The following is a 21755-nucleotide window of genomic DNA, read 5'->3' as shown; positions in this document are numbered from 1 at the left end:
CTAACGGACCCACGTTTGTATCTGGTAAATGACGCCACTAATAATGCCCGAAATGATACCAAACGTCTACAGTAGTACATATAGGTTATGTACTCATAAAACGATGGATTGGAAAGTTTGTAAGTACACCAGAAGTTTATTTGTAAAAAATATGATGTTTTATTATAAATTAAACTACCCAACAACATGTAGGCCTACAAGTACAATTAAACAATTAAAAAACTTAATTGATTGAAAGAACTGTTTTGATTGTTTCCAGTTTCTAAAATGTGAAGATTTTTCTGCATTGAGTACTTTTACTTTTAATACCAGTACTTTAAGTACTTTTTTCTGATGATAATTACATACTTTTACTTAAGTAACATTTTCGATGCAGGACTTTTACTTGTAACAGATTATTTTTACAGTGTGGTATTAGTATTTTTACTTAAGTAAAGGATCTGAATACTTCCAAATGGTGGCGCTACAATTAACGAGTAAAAAAACGATTTTGGAAAGAAATGCCCCTCAGGCTGTAAGTGAAGTGTCATATTGATTGGTGCGTGTGGGCGTGGCCTATTTAGCATTATATGATAAATTATGCATTTTCTCAAGTTACTGGGGGCTGGAACGAGCTAGAGACATGAAAATTGTCACCATAACTGATGCTGATGCGCTCATGCTCCCCGAAGAATATGATGCAATTCGGCCTGATGGTGGCGCTATAACTTAAACAAAAGTTTTAAAGGCCATGCTCCTCACACGGTGAGTCCGATCGACATAAAATTCTACACATAAGTCCAGCTTAATGTGCTCTATAAAAAAGCCTTTGGACCATAAACGTCCAAGATGATAGTATTTAGCTAATTTGCATAATGTGAATAACAGTTAAATGAATACAACTTTGTCAATTTTGATTCTGTCAAGACCAAACTTAGTATATGGGACTGATATGCACATTTCTACTATAAATGAGCAAGATTCGTCATAAAACATGCTAGCAGGGAATTGCCTATAACTAAGTTCTGCCGTAGCAATCCTGTCAAAAATTGACGGAGACATTAACCACCACGACTTGACCGTACTTACCAAGTTTCGTTGAAATCCGATAAAGGGGGTGAAATCGCGGGACTTGCTGCATCAATTGTAGGGATGAAAGAGGTGTGTGGTTGGTTACACCACTTTTTCTATAGAGCATTAAACCATCTGAATTGGTTTTGCTCAGCTTTGTGAAACTACCTACCCGCTCAACTCTGCTCGCGGTTTTTGACTTTGGCGATTAAGGCATCTGCTAAATGCTGCTTGCTGCTTTGACTTTTGGCCTGCTGTTTTTTTTTTTTTTTTTTTTTTTTTTGATTTATTAGACAGTAACAGAAATAAATGCATAACAAGATGCCATCACAGTGACATTGCACATTTAACAGAACTGTCGAGGATTAACACAAGAAAGTTACAAACTTATTTCCATTGTGGTCCTCGTGTTCAGGCGGTAGAGCATTCCTAACAATCAGAAGGTTGGTGATTTGATCCCAGGCCCTGCAGTCTGATCTCAAAGTCTATGGATGTGAGTGAAAGGTACCTGTAACAAGTGAAAGTGCTTTGAGAAGCCAAAAAAAAGGGTTTGAACCCGCGAATTGCCACTAGCGGCTATATTTCTTATGTGTTTTTATGTTCCCCTGTGTGTGTGTGTGTGTGTGTGTGTGTGTGTGTGTGTGTGTGTGTGTGTGTGTGTGTGTGTGTGTGTGTGTGTGTGTGTGTGTGTTTAAGCCTGCAGGATCTGGTTTTAGTGATTCTCTGTTAATCTATTTCTGTCTGCCAGAGAGCAGCTGCTTCTGCCTGGATTGATCACTCAAAGACAGACAGAAAACAGAGAGAGAGAACTGTGTGTGTGTGTGTGTGTGTGTGTGTGTGTGTGTGTGTGTGTGTGTGTGTGTGTGTGTGTGTGTGTGTGTGTGTGTGTGTGTGTGTGCACGCATGCGTGCGTGCCAGCCTGTGTAGATCGTGCTGATGATGATTAATTCTATGGATATGTATCTTTGAAAGGTGCAGTGTCTTTCGTCCTCATGCCGGATCCCCTACTTTCCCTCTTTCTCCACTTCTCTTCATCTTCTTTTTCTCTACTCGTGTCTCCCAGCCTATATCTTATATCATCCCAGGAATCATTATACCCCATTAATGTCTGAACCAACACACTCCCACCGGTCAGCTTGTGTGTGTGTGTGTGTGTGTGTGTGTGTGTGTGTGTGTGTGTGTGTGTGTGTGTGTGGGTGCATGCATGAGTGTGTCCTCTGTCTAAAGTCGTTAAATATTCTAAAGACAGAGACCTCTTTTAATTATCCACTAATCACACTTTTAATTACCTGCCACACACACATCCATCACTGACCAGACTGTACACACATGCACGCATACACACACACACTCATACCCCGCTCACTCATACCCACAGCTGCCATTGGGAAGAGTTCTTAACCTATCAACAAAACAGAGAGAGGGAAAGCAAAGCAGAGAATGAGTAAGAGAGAGCGAGTGAGAGACTACGTGGTGCAGTGAGGAGTGCCTGAGGAAGACTGGTTTGGACACTCTGTAAGAGGCTGCAGGTGATGGACACAGGAGGGACAGAAGACACCATGAAACAAATGACTAAGCAAATAGAGGGAAACACACTGCTCTCAAGAGATTATTTAAGTCCATGTTTGTTTGCCATCCTCCGCACTGTAGATATAGCTTTGTATTTCCTCAGCTAAACATCTCCAGGACAGCCAGACAAAAACAACCGAATGCTAAGAGAGCCACAGGTTGACATCATTGAGATCAGAGAGCTGGATCAATAAGCAGAAGGTCACAAGTTTCTTTGATCTCACAGACAAATAAAGGCGACATTTTAGCATTTCCTGCACTTGGGAAATTACATTCTTGCTTTGTGTGTTTTAGCCTCTCTGCTCGAGTATTCACATAGTGGTTTTGTGTTTATGACTTGGGGGCTTGTGTCAAGAAATAAATGCATTCCCAGTGCTTAGGGTTGTGACCCAACGTCCTCGGTTTTTAGTTAGTTCTTAGCCATCCATCCTTATTGAAGAAAACTCTTTTTTCTCTTCCTCTCCTGCTTTCTAGTATTCACTGCCAGGTCATGCTACAAGTTTCTTATTCATCTTTATCACACATGCACACAAATATGTTCACCGGTACCCATACACATCGTCCAGGCCTCTAATTTCATACTGCTGCAGAACCAGCATCCACAATGACATTTACGTCAGCTGTCCATTTTGCACTTGCGCCTCTTGGGGCAATTTTCTGGCTCCAAACAATCCTGCCCTCACCCAAAAGGGTAGAATTGCAGCTGAGGTTGTGTTTATGCTGATCGGTTAGCACACTGCAATTGGTACCTTGTTAACATTAAATTCAGCTTGCATTTCCGCCTGTTATTATAAAAGCAAGAGCCAAGAGGAGCTTTTGTAGTCTCGGTTGGTGGAGGGGCATACATAGACCTCTCGAAAATCACACAAACAAAATCACTCATATACGCTCTCATTTTGCCTGTCTCACTTTGATGTTCATGTAGCACATTTGCCGTAAATATATATTTAAATGCACATCAAAGTGCAGTGTTTATAATGTTTTTTTCTCATCAAAATACACACATACAGTACATGCTGGCCTATACTGTCTATGGTGTACTCAGCCTTTTATTTAGAGTCATTTCAATGGATGCTTGTGCCCTGAGTTTGTGCTTGCCAATGTTTGCCTAGTTTCGAATAAAAAGACACAGCAGTCCTTTACGCTGAATGGCTTTGTAGAAGGAACAGGTCAGTGTGAGGGATGTATGCTATTCTCTGACACTTTGGCTGCAGGCTTTGTGCACATTAGAAGGTCTATGAGAGCAAGTGTGTGTGTGTGTGTGTGTGTGTGTGTGTGTGTGTGTGTGTGTGTGTGTGTGTGTGTGTGTGTGTGTGTGTGTGTGTGTGTGTGTGTGTGTGTGTGTGTGTGTGTGGTTATTTGTTACAGAATAATGTAGATTAAAATGTTTTCACCTGTAGGCGGAATCATTTTTTTTTTTTTTTTTTTGCCATTGTATTGATTTCCTATCACTATGGTGACATGTGTATCAGTTAAAAGCCCCTTGTTTTACAGGAAATGCTGTAAGTGTGTGGTTGTGTCGGCGTTGATAACAAAGCAGCAACATTGTGCTTGTTTTGCTCCATACTTTTACTACTGACCTTTAAAGCTACAGGAAGCAATTTGTCTACATTTTAAATAGCAGTATATGCCTTTGTTTTATAGCTCATCAGTGTGACCCTGTGTACACACATTTACACATTGACACAGGCAGACACAGTCAATTCATTTTAAAAAATGTCAAAGACCTACCTTTTTAAGAAATCTTTTAATCTCTTTAAGTCTTCATAGTACTGCATCGATACATAGAACCCCTCCAGACAATTTTTTTATTGCTTTTGTGATGTTTCTTAGCACTTTTCAGATGTTGTCTATTTTGTGAAATGTATTTCTATGAAGCTAATTGTCTTCTATTGTATTTTCTTCTTTTATGCCCTCTCAAACATGTAAGATGTCCTTGTGTATCTAGAAAGGCGTCTGCCAAATAACATTTATTATTATTACTATTATTATTATTATTATTGTTATTAAATATTGATTTTTGATTACATGTTGTGTCATATGGTTGTTTTCAACAGTGAACAGAGTTGAAGGTATTCCCAGACTTAGGCAAGCATCCACAGCAAACAATAATAGAACAATGCACATCATATATAAATAGTGTTATACAACTTTTTAATTAGGATTAGGCAATATACATGTTAAAGTAAGAGATAGTGGAAATTTGTCAGCCATCACAGAGTATGCTTATCCATTTAAACAGAGGTAGCTATTAGGCCTGCATGATAAATTGTTATAAAATTGCGATCTTGATTCACCCCTGTTCATTTTTACTTAGATTTTTATTTTTATTTTCTTCTCCTTCAATTAATTTATTCAAAGCATTTGACAATGACATTGACATGTTTTAATTATGTTAAGACATGTTCAAGAAGTTCAGGGTCATATTTAGTTGAATGTGTTATATGTCACTATTTTTGGTAGCCTACTGTACTTAAATGGCCAGTATGTACTTTATTTTCTTTATTCATTGAAGCCTCTATGTTTACAGGCTTGTGGTGATGCGCAATGTGCTATAGGTGCCAAAAAAAAGATCTACGTTTGGTACTGCCAATTTGTTCTGTTTTGTCATGGTTCCTGTATGCAATAAACATTACACTTTGTGAGAAAAGAAATCGTGGCAGAGAATCGTGATATCAGTTCTAAGCTAAAAAATCATGATTCTTATTTTTCCCTGAATCGTGCAGGCGTAGTAGCTATCCCTTTAATATTGTATGCCATGTTACAAATGAGTGACCTGAAACTGGATTTACATTTTTTGCCTCAATGTGAGAAAATACCTTGATTTTCAGGATTTTGATTCTCTTAGATTACCAATTGTTTTCCATTTGAATTTCCAGAAAAAGTCCTACGGTATATCACAACATATGAGGCCTAGAACTAGTTCAGGCAATCAACTTGAGGCCACTACTAAACTCACATGGATCACTCTTCTGACTGCCACATACAGTATATCCAACCATGTAGCCTTGAACATGTAACACCAACTGTTAAACTGCTTCACTCCTTGGTGCAGATAGCTTAACAAAGTGAACTCTGAGTTGTAAAAACAGAAGATAAAATCACAGCATCTGAATTTAACACTCTTTATTTCAGGTTCAAAGTGTCATATGAAACACAATTAGAAAATGACGCCTTATTTTCAAGATTCTGGACTCTCTGTTGAGATGAGCAGCCGGAAGAGACGGGATTTGCAATTGACTTTGGAGAATAAGGTGTGTTTCTCTGGCTGAGAGAAATACAGAGAGAAAGAGTGTGTGTGTGAGATGGAAAGACAGTGAGAGAAGTCACTGCCAGTTGTGTGGTTAATTGGAAGCAGACATAATTAGTGCTAATTAGGATAATAGCCATTCGTCTAGAGATCCATCCACCTAATGGGACTAGAACAGTCACTCAGCTACACACACACACACACACACACACACAGACACACAAACACACAGTTACCATTCATCCAGCTGCCTTGTTAGAAGAATGTGGTCTTGTACTCTAGATTTACTCTACGACCTGTTATGACAGATATTTGTACCAAGAAAAGCAAATATTTTTCTGCGTGCGTTTACGTGAACAAGCGTATGTGTGAAAAAAGACTGACGGATGTAAAGCAGTGGTCGAAAGTTAATGAGTCATTGAGCTCCTTTGGCTGAACAAACAAGTGAGTGGAGAGAAAAGTCTGCTTCCTTTATTTACTCAGCATCTTGCCTCATCCCTCTCTCCTCTCCTGTCCTCTCTTCCTGTCTGCACCTCGCCCTTGCCCCGCTTTATTTTGCTTTCCTTTTCTGTACCGTTGCTTTTCCTCTTCTCTCTGCATGTCCCTCGGGCCATGCCAGGGGACATTAAACAAACGGAGCCCTCTCTAACTTTTACTCTCTCTGTCTCGCTCTCTCGCTCATAACCACATATACACACATACACACACATGCCAATTACTTTTGGACTGCAGGCCCTAGGCTAAGTGTTTCCCCTACCATTGTTTTTGCCCCTTTTACACAGAAATAGATCATAAAGTGTCATTTCTTTTAAATTAAACTACCGATATACAGGAAACGACCTAATGTCTGTGAATGAACGTATTGGCAGTTCCATTTTAAGAGTTTCTGTTTCTGTTTCCTGTTTCCCTCACCTGCGTCCTCTGATAACAGCTGACAGTAAATTGACGTTTTCCCAGCACTGTGCCGACTCCAAAAACTGATGAAAAACTGTGTGTGTGTGTGTGTGTGTGTGTGTGTGTGTGTGTGTGTGTGTGTGTGTGTGTGTGTGTCATGGAGGACTTATTGTCAGTGGCAACTGGCCAAGCCGGGTGAGCGACCACAGAAAAGTTTCCCTTTCTGTGTCCGTTTGACCGTTTGAAGGAACTGTAAAGGTGATTGAGGAAGCAAGCCTGTGATTTAGGCACTGCGTTAATTACAAGTCACAGAGATGCAGAGTGTGTAGGGCGGAAGGTAGGGAAATGTTTTCTGAGTCAGTGAAGGGGTTGTTAAAATCTCTCTCAAACACATTAGTGTTCATTACTGTTGTAACCTCTACCATTTTTCTTTTTTCTTTTCTCCCTCTCTTTATTGGTCTCATGTGCAGTCACATGTGCAGGCTGTATTTCTCTGAGTGGAAAAATCATTAAGATTGACTATGCAGAACTAAAACATTAACAGAGAATAACTTTAGATTTGGTTTTGAGTTATAAATAATGTGTGGACGGAAACTGAAATACAATTTTGACACGCGAGAGGAATTGGGTTGCACACGATATGGTCAAAAGTACGTAGCCCTCCTATTTACAATTGGTTTAGGGTCTGTGTTCCTATTACGGCCTTATTAGTCATACTTTCAACTTGATTTCTGTTCTATTTTCAGCCCCTATTATGTGCAAATTAGCAATTTGCAAGTGCAAGTTAAGGCCTTTTAAATTCTTGTTCTGTCTGACCAACAATCCAAAACCCAAAGGCTTTAATTTACAATTATAAAGACAGAAAGACTGCATACATCTATGCTTGAAAAAAAAGCTTAAATGATGAGATAATCAAAATAGTTGCCCATAATCTTTTGCTTTTTTTTTTTGTTCCAGTAATAACATATGGGTGTAATGTCCGAGTGTCCGTTTGCTTTTTGGCCATGTGGTGTGTAGGTCTGTAGGAAGGCGTGTAGTTCAGATTTACGGCTCTGCGTGTGTCCAACGGGTGCCTTTAACGAACATGAATGTTTCCCTCTTATCATTTTAATGTAGTCCAAAATGTTTTGGCCTTGATTTAAATTGAGATAGACGCAATCCGGGCCTTTTAAATAGTTGATGCACATTTTTAATGCATCAGCAGCCTGCTTCCATTATTTCTATTCATTTGGTCCAGCTCCAACAGGCCTATTATAGAGATGCAGAGCTGTTTTGTGGATGTTTTGTTTTCTCCCTTTTGTTGATCACAAGATAAAAGGGTACATTTTATGTTTTAAGTGGCATTTTATGTTTTAAGAGAGAAGTTTGGAACAAGATGCACTCTTAAAGGGTCTTGCAGCAGGAATGCCAATGACAGTCCAGCTGTGGGACGCTGGGATACCACTGAGCAGCAACCATAACAGTACCAAATGCAGTATGAGGCACATCATGTCATTCAATATCAGTCCAACTTTTTACTTTTTTGAACCACACACATGAGCTGAAGAGGATGGGAAAATTAGCATTTGTCTTTAAAACTGCTGTGTTTACAAACTATGTACACTTGAACAAACATCATTGTGACAAGAACTACCTTTAATGACAGAATCTCATATTTGGGAAAAATGTATTTGACCTGTACTTGGATTTTGGAGGGGGCGGGATTTATGACCTACAGTATACTGCAGCCAGCCGCCAGGGTTTTGGGTCCACTTATACAGTCTATGCATCAACCCCTGTAACAAACATTAATGATGTAAACAGATGTTCACAGCAAAAACATTAATGACTTAGTTGTCTGTTATTAAGCAATCAGCTTCAAAATAACAGCAGGTTTCAATCATCCGTTTTGGTTTTGGGGCTACCCATTTGTTTACAGTAGAATTTATTAAAGGATTTTTTATTTATTTACTTGTTTATTTATCAGGGACAATTGACAGTCATTGACTGTCCCAGAATGAGCTCAATAGCTATATTTCATCAGCAGTCCCTGGGCAGGCAAATCAAACTTGAGAAAAAATGCAATCTAAAAAAAGAAAAGACTTATCTCTTGAGTCTAACACAGAACAAGCCTCAATGATAATGCTGCAAAAATGACATTTGACCAAACTTTGAATCTTAATTTAGCATTAAGGCCTTTCAAATGTTTGGCAATCAGAAACTTAAACAAATGTTTTTTTAAAGAAAATATTTGGAGCCTTTGAATGTTGACTGAGCAAGGGGATTAAAGAATGTTCAGCATATATACTGTAAAACAAATCTTTAACCCCAGGCTGTGTTAACAATAGCTTCATTTAAACTATGCATGGAAAATCACTAAAGCAGTCACTGTCAAGCTGCTGGCAGCAGAATGTCAAGAGCTGCGGTCTTAACTCAGTTAGACGGTTTAATCCCATTATTAAAACACATCTATCATATTTTTCAAAACTACATGAAACTGTTGTAGGAAATTGGCAAAGTTAAGTCCTCTAAAAAATATATATATTAAACATATATTCTCTGTTTGCCACCAGGATCCGTCCTATTTCTTCCTCACTCTGTACTGTTACATTACAGTAGTGGACCAAGGCTGATATCATCTAAGACCTCCAGGCTTCTGCTGGAGCCCAATTTACCCCAAAGCATTACGACAGGAAGTGGCTCTCAGGTATTCCCATCAGCCACTAAAAGAGTGTGTCCTTTGCAATAGGGGGAAAAATACTCCACTACTAGCGTTGTGTTCACTGAAAGCTCAACAATCGCAGAAATGTAATTCTTGATGGATGATTTGCATATTAATCCTCATAGAATCCAATAAGGTTACAAGAAGTTTGTATTGCATTTTTTAAATTTTTTTTTAAATTTTTTATTGAAAGGTTAACAACAAGACACCAATGCATTTCCATCTACAATAAGAGTCTGTATCAATTATACAGCAGTCATTGTGTGTTTTTTGATGTCAGCTTTTGTTTGCAGTTGTGCAGACAAAGAAAAACACAATCCAAAAAAAGAAAAGCCGTCATAGCAGCATATATTGATGAATATGGTACAGAAGCTTTCCCCTCCTCAATGCACTCTCTGCAGCAGAGTTTTATAGTTACCAATTACTTTGGGATAGAGGACTCCACACCAAGCTGACAGGCAATTTTGAAAGCAGGATTGCTTCAAAAATTTGAATACCACATACCAGTATAAAGTTTGTAAAAACAAAATCCTAATTTTGAGCAGGATTTATACAGGTTCTCATACACAATACACACATAGAGACACATAATGTACCATTCAGCAGGTATGAACTTGTGTACGTTAACTATCAATCGGTCCAACAGAGAATGTATTCATGTGTCCACAGACTTAAACACCAAAGCAAACATCCGGATAAAACAGCAGCAAGGAACAGTGAATGCTCCCAAGGCACTCACACAGAGTGCCTGTGTAAGAAGAAAAACGTCAGTGTGCGTGTGTGCGTGTGTGCGTGTGCGTGTGTGTGTGTATGTTTGCAGTGTAACGTGTGGGTGGCTGGCTGGCACTTGCCTTGGAGATGAAGCTGCCAAAAGCCTGTTCTGCTGTCTGGACTGGGTTTACAGTGGACTATCCCTCTTCCTGTCCTGCCGCCACACTCCTACACCCGGAGCTTCTGTATGTCAGTGACAGTTAGGTTTAAGAAGGTGGCTCGCTGCCTATCGGAGATGGAGAAGGAGAGCAGACAGGGCCAAGGTGGACTCTGTTGGCAGGAGAGACCCCCAGACCTGACAAACACATAGGCACGCGCGCACACACACACACACACACACACACACACACACACACACACACACACTTAGATGCACTTAGATGTATAGTAAAAGACTAATTTATGTGCAGGCTCACTCACTCATCCTTTAGCCTGCAACATGTGTGTGTGTATGTGTGTGTGGTAACTAGCTGTGTGTGTGTGTGTGTGTGTGTGTGTGTGTGTGTGTGTGTGTGTGTGTGTGTGTGTGTTCAGCCTTGCATTGCAGACACCCTTCTGGTTATTAAAAAGAGTCTTGGGGCCAGACACTTAATGAAAGACCAATCTGGCTTGGTGCTTTGGTTCAAAAGAGTGTGGGGGGGAGAAGGTAAGACGGGACAGTCTGGGGGGAGGATCGAGTGATAGAGAGACAGCTAGAGAAAGAAAAACGCAAAGAAAATTGGATGAAACCTAGAAACAAATGTGCAGATTGTAATCTGAGGGAGAATGGAAAATTGGATATACTGTAAGAGAAAGAGGCAGAGAGGCTGTTTTATATGACTTGAGCTCGAGGGATACAGGGAGGAATGCAGGAGGAGAGGGGAATAGGATGCAGTTGATTACTGTATTTTAATTTCCCTCTTCTGCCTGGGGATAAACTGTCACACACACACACACACACACACATGCACACGCATAGGCATGCAGAGTCATGCACTGTTTTACAATTGAGTTTGTCTTTATTAAAAGCCTGTACAATTTTGTCCAGTTTAATTAAATGTAGAACTAAAAGAGAGCAGAAAGTCGTATGTTGAATTTATGTTTTATTAAATCTCAACTATATCAATTCAGCCAATCAGTCAGAATTAAAAGACGCATGAAAGCAGCTCATGTGCATGCCTATTTGTATGCCTGCAAGTGTGTCTGACTATATTGTAACTCTTAGGATGAGAGTGTACAACCACCCTCCAGCTACTCAGAACAAATTGGGAGGGAAATCCACGTGATTTTAGATCCTCTAATCCTTGTTGCCCTACATCTTATTGGCATATTTAATTTCTTTCCCTCGGTCTCACTTTTTTGTCATAAAAGTTCCATGTTGGAAATCAAGCCTGAGACCTCCCAATGTGGAACCAATCCAAGTGTGAAGAAAATCGCTGTAGCCATCAGACAGTGTCATCACAAGTCATTTCACATATAAATAGTACACTTAAATGGGATATGTAAATGAGGAAAAATACTGCATGACCAAAGACTTTGAACTCAACAAATGTTCAATTGTAAATATGCTATCTTAATTTGTCTTTCTGCATTCTCACACCCACCCACTGAGCTCCTTTGTTAAAGGAGAATTCCGGTCGATTTCAAAAACAATCGGTGCTGCCTACACCGTGTTATCCTCCTGCTAGCGGTAGCACCCATGAGGCTGAAACCAGGCAAGTTTTAAACGTGCTTTCAGCCTCTTAACATGTTCGAAATGTCATTACAAGTGCCTACCCATGTGAAGTGATTCCTTCTGAGTGAACACAGTGAATCTGACTGCAGTAGATGTGAAAGAAATGCATAAAGTTATAGACGGTCCCTAAGCTCTTCTTGCCTTCTCAACACCAGAACTAAACAGAGCTGAATTAGCACAACTTTTATGCATTTCTTTCACATCTACTGCAGTCAGATTCACTGTGTTCACTCGGAATCACTTGTTAAGAGGCTAAAAGCACGTTTAAAACTTTAAAACCGGTTTCAGCCTCATGGGTGCTAACGTTAGCAGGAGGATAACACGGTGTAGGCAGCACCAAATTGTTTTCGTTTTTCTCGCCACTGACAGCACTCCAAATTTACAAACAACAGAGCTACGTGTTGAAATCGACCGGAATTCTCCTTTAATAGGTGGATTTAGATTCTCTCGAAACCTCCCAGGCTCTCTCTTTCCTTAGACACTACAGGCAAGTGGAAGCATGCCTTCTCTATCTATTAATCAGCATGTGCTGGGTAAAACAGATGTGATAAAATGGGCTGGTCAGTGCAGTTAATGAGCTTAACAGCAATAAATTGCGTTATAGACCTCGGTGAGGATGCAGAATCTATCCTCACTGTGGAACAAGTTGTGGAGAGCAGGAGAAAGGTTTGGTAAAGCCTCTATTTCAGGCGGTGAGATGCGGTTGAGTGCACACGCATACATGCACACACAAAGCAACATACACTCACACAAATAGAGTGTCAGTGTTGAGGTTGAGGCTCTGACTCCTGTGGATGTTCTTCTGGGAAATCACACTGAATAAAATTAGACCTGAGGAATTCTGTCTGTATGTGAGTGTGTGTTTGCGTTGTGTGTGTGTGTGTGTGTGTCTGTGTCTGTCTGTGTGTTTGTGTGTGTCAATCATCCCCACGTTCTCTCCTCTCCTCTCTCCTCAATCAATATGAAGTTCAATCAGCAGTTTTTTTTCTCCACGTGTTGCACATGCAAACACCTCCACGTATACTATCATGATCTCATGTCCACGGGTGCATCAACATGATCGCCTGTAAGCTGTGGATGATGGTAGATCATTTTAGTTGGGCTCAATTTGGGTTTTGCCAGCATGCCGCTTATAACACCGCAGCACCAATGGAGTGGAGGCGCCATATGAGGTGATCATCTGATAATCAAACAGCAGCAGGTAGTCACTATGCTTGTCGTAATCTAGTTCAGTCTTTTCCAGCTTTTAAAAGTGTTGGCAAAGACAGACAAGTGGCGGGTCTATTTGGACTCAGCTCGTTGTTGATACACGTGATATGATACGCGTGATATGGTGTGGATTCAGGTCGGCATGCGCTGCTTTGTGTGCCGAATTGAAATTGAGTGGAAACCACGCCCAACTGGCACTGTGCCGATCCGGTTTTCGGGAGCACACGTTGCTGCCAATTCAGCGCTGCTAAACAATGCTCACAGAAAAATGCACACATCTTACAAACACATACACGTGCAGATGTTTGTTCAAAATGATGTCTGTCCAGATCTAGCACCAAAAGGCAAAATGTGTTTAAACATGTAGTATTTTGGATCATGCACATTGCATGTCTTATGTTATTTTTTATTTATATATCTTCAGATCTGAGGTTTGTCTTGCAGTGCTTTACAATCTTAACACAGCATGCAGTATGTAGCTGTGTTGCGGGGGGAATCAAACAATCAAGTCAATAAGAATAAAAAGACTATCATCTCACTTTAATATGCTATATCCTTCCTTTGGTCATATTGATTTTATTTCAGTGTCAGTTCTTAGGTTAGAATATTGGGAGATTTACTTTCACTGACATGCTGCAAAACACAAGGAGCATTACTAAAAACATCAACCTGCACTTCCTGCCTGGCAGCATCTGTTCCCAGGCACACAAGTTCAAACACAGGAAAATCTGAGCTCTACGAATATATTTTTTACCCGCCCGACTCTCTCCCGCTATCCTCTCCCACACCGTTTCCCTGCAAAATCAACTCTTCCTATTATACTCCCCTGAAAAGCAACAGCAAACAAAGTCTGTTTGTAAGTGATTGTTTCTCATCTATGTGTTCATATGAGAACAGTGTTGGATCTTGTGGGTTTGTGATTGTGTGTGCTCGTGTATATTGTATGTTTGTGCTGTATTGATCGCTACTGGTACACAGGGAAATAAAGATGGATCAGTGTAAAGAAGGAAGAACAAGACAATACACAAAACAACAAGAATGGCCAAAAAGAATGGAAGAGACAAAATGAGCCACATATCAATCTGAGACAGGAGGAGAGATTTATTTAAGCTCTCGGAATCCTCTTTCCTTTCTGATGAATGGATTCAACGGTTCCTTCTCCCCCATATGAATTCTAAATGATCCATGTACCAAATACTCTCCTCTTGTCAGAGTCTTAGTTTGAGCAGCGTTCCTGTCTGAGACGGAGAAACACATGACGAGGGCACGTTTTGCCTTTGGTTGTTGCTTTTGTGTTTTCTAATCCCCTTGTTGTCTGTGTTTTTCTGCCCTACAGTGCAATCACTTTGGACAATCAGCTGGTCGTCTTAGCAACCACTGGAGCGGACGCTGGACGTTACCACGTAGAGGCGGTGAACGAGATGACAGGAGAGAATGTGACAAGTCCTGCTGTCTACCTGAGCATCTCAGGTAAAAAAAAAAAAAAAAAAAAAAACATTCTGCCTGATTATGAAAGCTTTGGGTGTAATATCAAACAACGCTGCTTATTAATTGTGGTGTACGTTTACCAAGTCACAATCGGTGAATAAAGCCATGCAGCATATTTAAATCTCACAAAGAAGCTTAGTAATCAAATAGGACTGATTGTGGATTAGAAGATTAGTCTTTGAGAAATTGCGACTCCCTCATTAATTGACTTTGTTTCACCTTTTCGTGGCTTTTGGGGACTGGAGCGTGATTGGGTTCTCTGTGTTATCACCAGGCTTCTGATTTGATAGCACTTTCAAGGATCCGAATTCATTTAGCTAAAAACTCAAAGATTCAGTTGAAATGTGCACTGTTTGTTGGCTCCAAAGGAGGTTTGAGTGGCGGCATAATTAGTGTTGACAACACCGTACATACAACCTGAAAGGAGACGAGCAGCAGAGGATGTGAATGATGATTAAATAACGTATCCGACACATTAGAAAAACTGATGTAATCAACTTCATTTTGAATCTGCAGGCATTCTTCTTTTTGGAAACTGTTAGCCAATCCAATTCAACAGGAGGTTGTTGAATATTAATGAGAACTTAAAGAAATCATAGCGGATTCTTCCTGCAGGCTTTCTATACCAGCTAGAAATTGAAACAAGGTAACACAAGGCATATTTTTCACAAAAAATGTTACACCACACATTAGAACACAGACAATTTAACAAAGTATTGAAATCACGTGTGGCAGGGTGATGTTAAGTGGTGTTACGAGTCCAAGGCAGAGTTTTTAACCCCACAAATTTGTCTTTGGCTGAGAACAAATACCAGCCAGGGTCCAGTTTTAGTTTGTGTTTCAGCAAAAAAAATGTTAAAATGAACTGATATATTACCTCTTGTCATTTGTTAGCCACTGAAACCAAAAAAAGCAAGAAAAATAAGAGGCCCTTTTACCTGAATTTGTTGCACATTGATGTTAGTGAAGGCAGAAGAGAGATAAGCAAGACAATACAAGAGTTGTTACTCTTTGATCTTTTATATTGGTATTTTACTAATCTGTACCCACAGCCCAAATGTTAGCCAAGCTGATTCAAGCGCTTAGCTTTTTGAAATTATTTTTGATGAAATGTGGAGGTTATTAGAGCCTAAATCCTACTGCTTTGATAGTTTTGATAGAGAATGGCTGGAAATTTGTCCATCCATCCATATTTTCCACAAAAAATGTGTCGGGTACATGGGAGAAGCTCAGCAGGGGACCCAAAACTTCCCACAAAACATTAACCAGCTCCGACAGGGCAACTTTAAGTGGTGTTCCCAGGCCAGGGCAGAGTTTTTAACCCCTCAAATTTGGGTCCCGAGGCCTCCTCCCAGCTGAGAACAAATACCAGCCAGGAGAGCCAAGGGGTTTTAGTTACCAGAAACCCGAACCAAAAACTGGTTAATTACGCAAAGGACAGCTGATATATTAGCTTTCCTCACGGATCATTTGTTCACTTTATCTCTAAGGGAACGCCAGCAACCCTCCAGGAAAAATAAGAGGCCCTTTTACCCTGGATTTGTTGCACGGTGATGTTAGCCTTGATGACCAGAGGTGAGATAAGCAAGACAATACAAGAGTTGTTAGAGCTTTGCCTTTTATATTGGTATTTTACTAATCTGTACCCACAGCCCAAATGATTAGCAAGCTGCTTATCAGTGCGCTATTTTTTGAAACCAATCTTTTTGATGAATTGTCCCTTATTAGAAAAAAACCCCTTTGATAGTTTTGAACTCCTTCACTGCTGGCTATTTGTTGGTATTTTAAAAAAAATATTAAAATCATAGTTTCCATTAACTGTTGATATGTGTTTTTATGTTTAAAAAAAAAAAAAAAAAAAAAAAGGTTAAGTCACGGCAGCATAGTTTTAATTCAAGAACTCCTGAATTAATTTATTATTTTTGGTTAATGAATGGCATGCAGCCATGTGTTCATTTAGGAAGAAATAGGCTACACTACACTACAAGAACTAATATGTCAAATCTTTGCTTCTCCCTCTGTGTTCCTGCCTTAGTCCCGGCCTTTATCACTGAATCACTTTATATCCTTCTCTCTATGTGGCTTCCCCTTGGAGGCCAGAGATTAAACTCTACTGTCTAACAGTCCTTCAGCTGAAGTGTTCACTATGGTTAAATGAGAGGAGGGAGGGAGGGAGGGAGGGAGCACTTTGTCCCTTGTGGCTGTATAGAGTTTTAATTAGATTCTCTTTACAGGGTTGTATCCTTTGGCATCCTTTGTCACAAATGCACACACACACACACAATCACATAAATATACGCACAGTACCTTGTTACAGCTGTCAGAGTGGAGTTCTCCCTTGGGCGTTTTTTAGTAAGGCTTCACTGATCAGTCTCCGGCCATAAACGTCTGCGTGCGAAATGTGTGTGTGTGTGTGTGTGTGTGTGTGTTTGTTTTTTGTTTATCAGTGTGTACTTTCTACAATAAACATTTCTTGGGTAAATATCCTTTGCTATAAAGCGGCGGGTTTGATTCAGTTATTTATTATTGAGATTGGAGAGTAATACAGGAAAGAGGGATTCAATAAAAACTGGAGGACAACTGAAAAACGATGTGAAGTGCAAGATGACAGAATGAAACAAACAATGAAACATGGAAACATATGTGTTGTTGCTTCATTTTCTAAGTCGGTCCTCTATATCAAACCTTTAACAGCCTATCAGTCGGTTGGTTTGTTTTGGAAATGGAAAAGGAGCTGCAAAAATCAATTGTGAATTTGGATTGAAAAGATGCTTGTATTGAGTGTACAGACTGAGCAGGAGACTGGGCCTATTAATGATAGTGATCAGTCAAGGTTTGCTAGCAGGAAATTTGAGGGAAATTTCCATTTTGTGTAAATGAGATAAAAATTGAAGTGATGAGCAATTCACCAGGTTAACCGATGCAAGACAACATGTGAATTAACTCATGCAAATTGTGTTTTTTTGTGTTCACCTGCACCTCCTCCTTTTCTTTTTTGTTATGGTTTTTACATTTCCTGTCCTATCTCTGTCTCCTTCGATTTCCTGTCTCCCCTCTTTTCACTTTTCCATTCCATTAAGCAGCTTGTACAGGATGTGAAGACAGAAGTTCATAGCTGTCAGTCAAATGTTCTATTTCTAAAAATGTTGTCTTTCTTTTCAGAAATTTACCAGAATAAATGAGATACCTATTTCCTATTCTTTCCCTTTCTTACTTTGATTTGAGCCTTGCGCTTGACAGAGAAGAACAAGAGAAAGAGGATTGGTAGAGAAAGAAAAAAAATAAGGAAGTAAGTTGAGAGACTGAAAGAATATGACCAACAACCTGTTATTGTCTGGTGGAAAAAAAAAAGCTCTTTGTATGTCTGCTGTACACAAGCACAGGCATTAACACTTATGCAGTCACATTTATAAGACCTGCTTGTCACATTCATGCTGTGCTAAAATTGACACTCAAAATCTTTTGGCTAATCCACAAAGCCAGTAAGAGCCGCTGTATGACCTGCCTACTTGACGGATCCATTATCTGCGTGTCCCTGCCCACTATCCTGTAAGTGTGGCTTAGACTGCTTAAAATAAAAAGCACTAACTGTCATCCGTGGTCGAGCTGCAACAGCCACAATTGATAGCAGCTCTACAGCTTGGTGAGAGGTCATACACTGTAATCACTGGAAGAGCAGCCCGCCTCTAAGAAACAGCTCCTGGAGCCTTCTTTTTTTCTTTTTTTTTCTTCTTTTTTTTAGCACCGCTGACAACATATGGTGTTAGAAGTGATTTTCAGACAGTTATCACTGCATACTGAACATGACAGATTGGAAGAAGATGAATCTTAAATATTCAAAGTAACACATGTGCTGTACAACGTGTCCAAATATCAAGTCAACACGATTCACATCAACATAGCCACTCCGGGGAGGGAGGGTCAAACTCAAGGTGCAGTACCGGTCATTGAGATACCGTAGACACTTGTGTAGTCAGTGTGTTTGCATTAGAAAGAAAGCGAGTTCTAATTGCCTCGGGGCATTTCTGTTAGTGACAGGACATGAGGATCCCTTCTCCAATTAATTAAGCTTCATGCATACCTGCTATCATCTCTCTCTCTGCCTCTCTGTCTCTCTATAACATATACACACACACAGGCACACACACATTTACGCACACCTCAGCCTGTCAATCAAAACAGCAGTCAGTCTCCCTGTTGCCCAGAAGAGTGTGGGCATGTCTGTGTGCTTCTCTTCAGTTCACAGTGGTGGAGGTCTTTGTAGATTTGTACATCAGACCATTAGAGCAGCAAAATATCCCCAAAGAGAGCAGTCACTGGAGGACTATTCACACACACACACACACACACACACACACACACACACACACACACACACACACACACACCACACATACACATAAAAGCACACAGACATGCAAACGTACACATGCTAAAGATACATGCCCAGAAACACTACGCATAGCACATCATGAAAGACATGCACTTTACAAAATGAAGAAACGAGACAAAACGGCTTAAGAACTCAGACAACCCAAGATAAAGACGTTGTGATCCCGCATGCACAGATCTCATATATATAACAACAAGAGAGAGGAGAGTGCATGCAGGGTAGGCGGGAGTAAAGAACAGAAGGCAGAAAGAGAGATTGTAAGAAAGAGAGGGCAGGAGATTGTGGCAGTCGACTTTATGCTGATATAATTACTGTAGCACTTTAAATGCTATCTCAGCTTTGGGCTTAATAGTTGATCAACTGCCTTTATCTTTTCCATAGAGAAGACAGTAATGTCACGCTTGTTAATGATCGCTGAACTGCAAAAATAGATGAGAATATAACGTGCATACATAAAACGCCAGCTTACCGAGTTTGACTTTCTTTGACACAGAGTACTCCAGCGGTTTAGTAATTCACTTCCATGAAGTTTGGGGACTTGCATGGCAGTTCAATTTTTTTTTTCTTTAAATCGATGCAGGCTCACTCGTGGCTCACGAGACGAGACGATCCTCGATATTGGGTTAACGAGACAAGATGAGTTTTTCACACTATTTTAAAGAAAACTTCAATGGCGTGTCTTGTCTTTTATTCAATCGAAAGTCACAAAATAAAAAAACGAGCACTGTGAAAGGTTTTGCCACGAACTCAAATGGCTTCTCTCCTGTATATCTAACCTTTTAAAGATGCAGTAGGTAAGGTAAACTAACTTTCTGTCATATTTGCTGAAACTGACCCTATGTTCCAGTAGAACTACATGAAGCAGGTCATTTAAAAAAAAAAATCTGGCTCCTCTGGCACCACCTACAGCCTGTAGTGTGATTTGAAAAAACCCACCGCTCCCTGTTCAGATGCTCCAATCCAGGGGGGGGAGGGGGAGGGAATGCACACACATTCATTCTCCCTTGTTGGGGGGAGGGGCTTAGGAGACCATTTGGCCTCTAGCAGAAAGGGCGGGAAGGACTGAGAAGTTGTTCAAATTCTTTGGCTAAGTCCTGGATCTTCACAATTCTTCCTACGGCACCTTTAAGACCTAATAACTGGCGTATCCACCGGGAATCCAAAATGCTGCCACACAATGATTTAAAAGTGGTGGGTAAGGATGGGTACCGTTCACATTTTTACTTAAAATTTGGTGCCAGTACCCAACAGTACCCTTTTCTGATACTTTCCCTCTGTAATACCAACATTTTTATTTCAAATAAATCCAAACCTATTTATCCTATTTACTTAGAACATTTTGTTATTTATTTAGAACATTTTACACACAACGCAAAATAAAACTCCTTTGCCAAACCTGTCCCTACAACATACCTGCCAACACTCCCGTTTTTCCCGAGTTTCTCCCGTTTTCTTTTTTTAGCCCTATCTCCCGGACCCCTCCCGGTTTGTTATTTCTCCTGGGAAACTCCCGTAATTTGCATGTCCCAAACTCCTTTATAAATAATCGGACCAATATGTTTGTCTAATGTTGACCAGTTGCCAGATCTTGTGTGAAACGCATCCTATTCACACAATCCACACACCATATACAACCCAGTTGCGGAGTTGATCTCTGCGCAAGCTTCGCGGAAACTTCAGACCCGAAAGCGAGCCGATAAAGATGGCAGGTGAAGGCGAAGTTCCCGCAAAGAAATCGAAATATAGCTGTAAATTTGAACAGTGTTGGGCGCAACAATTTACATGCATCTTACTAGTCATATCGACAACCTCCATGCTTTTTGTAAGGTAATGTAGCGCACAGCGGGAAAAATGACCCAGCACATTAAAACACAGCAGGTTTTACAGTACACTTAAAAGCCATCCACCGCGCAAATCTCCCAGATTTTGAAAACCTAATGTTGGCAGGTATGCCCTACAATCGATTAAATCAAATAAATAATATTTATAACTATATAAATAATTATTTAATTATAACCCTAACCCTACACTGCACTGTAACGTTTTTTTTTTTTAGCCTGATATATTTTCATGACCATTTTTAATTGCTCTGTAATGTTTTATGTTAAGCACTTTGAATTGCCTTATTGCTGAAATGTGCTATAGAAATAAAGTTGCCTTGCTTGGCCCTACAACATCCAGCCTGTCACCAGGGCATAGAGAACGCTGTTGTGCCGCTGTTATATTATATTGCAGCAAACGCTGCAATATAATATAGTATAATAGTTTTGAAAACTGTAACCCCGCTTGCGACCACTTTACCGGCATTGCCAAGACTCACTGTGACTTAAACAAGCTGTCCCTCTCTGTCTGCACCACACCGCGCTCTCAAGTATCGAACTTTGACACTGCTTGATTTAACGTGAATCTGTCCTTGGTAGTGCCGACGTAATTCTGCACTTGTGTACTAAAATCACAAGACAACTTTTCACCTTGACAAGAAATATCGTCCCGTTTTAATATCGTGAGATCTCATCACACCTCTAGTATAGGCCAATATGTCCTGACTTATAGTCCCTAAATGCAATTGATTGCATCTTGTTGTTAGATCCTTGTTGCCGCATAAATGCTAACATCTTTCAAAGTCCACAATACTACTTTGTGTAGTAATACTACACAGGCGTTTTTACATTTCAATTTGTCTCCAAAGCCAGGCTGAGATGACCTTGGTGACATC

General features: G+C 40.1%; 1 protein-coding gene across 3 annotated transcripts in view; it reads left to right on the top strand.

Annotated features, from left to right (window-relative positions):
* sdk1a (sidekick cell adhesion molecule 1a) overlaps positions 1–21755 on the top strand; it is a 252184-nt gene that overhangs the window by 110611 nt on the left and 119818 nt on the right. For 2 of the 3 annotated variants that reach the window (XM_028594450.1, XM_028594442.1), the window contains exon 5: positions 14495–14628. In XM_028594450.1, coding sequence (XP_028450251.1) covers positions 14495–14628 — 134 coding nt within the window. Of the gene's footprint in view, positions 1–9362; positions 9450–14494; positions 14629–21755 lie in introns of those variants that run through there. The other variant, XM_028594455.1, reaches the window with a different exon arrangement.

The sequence above is a fragment of the Perca flavescens genome, chromosome 2 (genome assembly GCF_004354835.1).
Source record: "Perca flavescens isolate YP-PL-M2 chromosome 2, PFLA_1.0, whole genome shotgun sequence".
NCBI lineage: Eukaryota > Metazoa > Chordata > Actinopteri > Perciformes > Percidae > Perca > Perca flavescens.
Note: the sequence above shows the minus strand (reverse complement) of the source record. Positions and strands in the feature narration are given on the sequence as shown.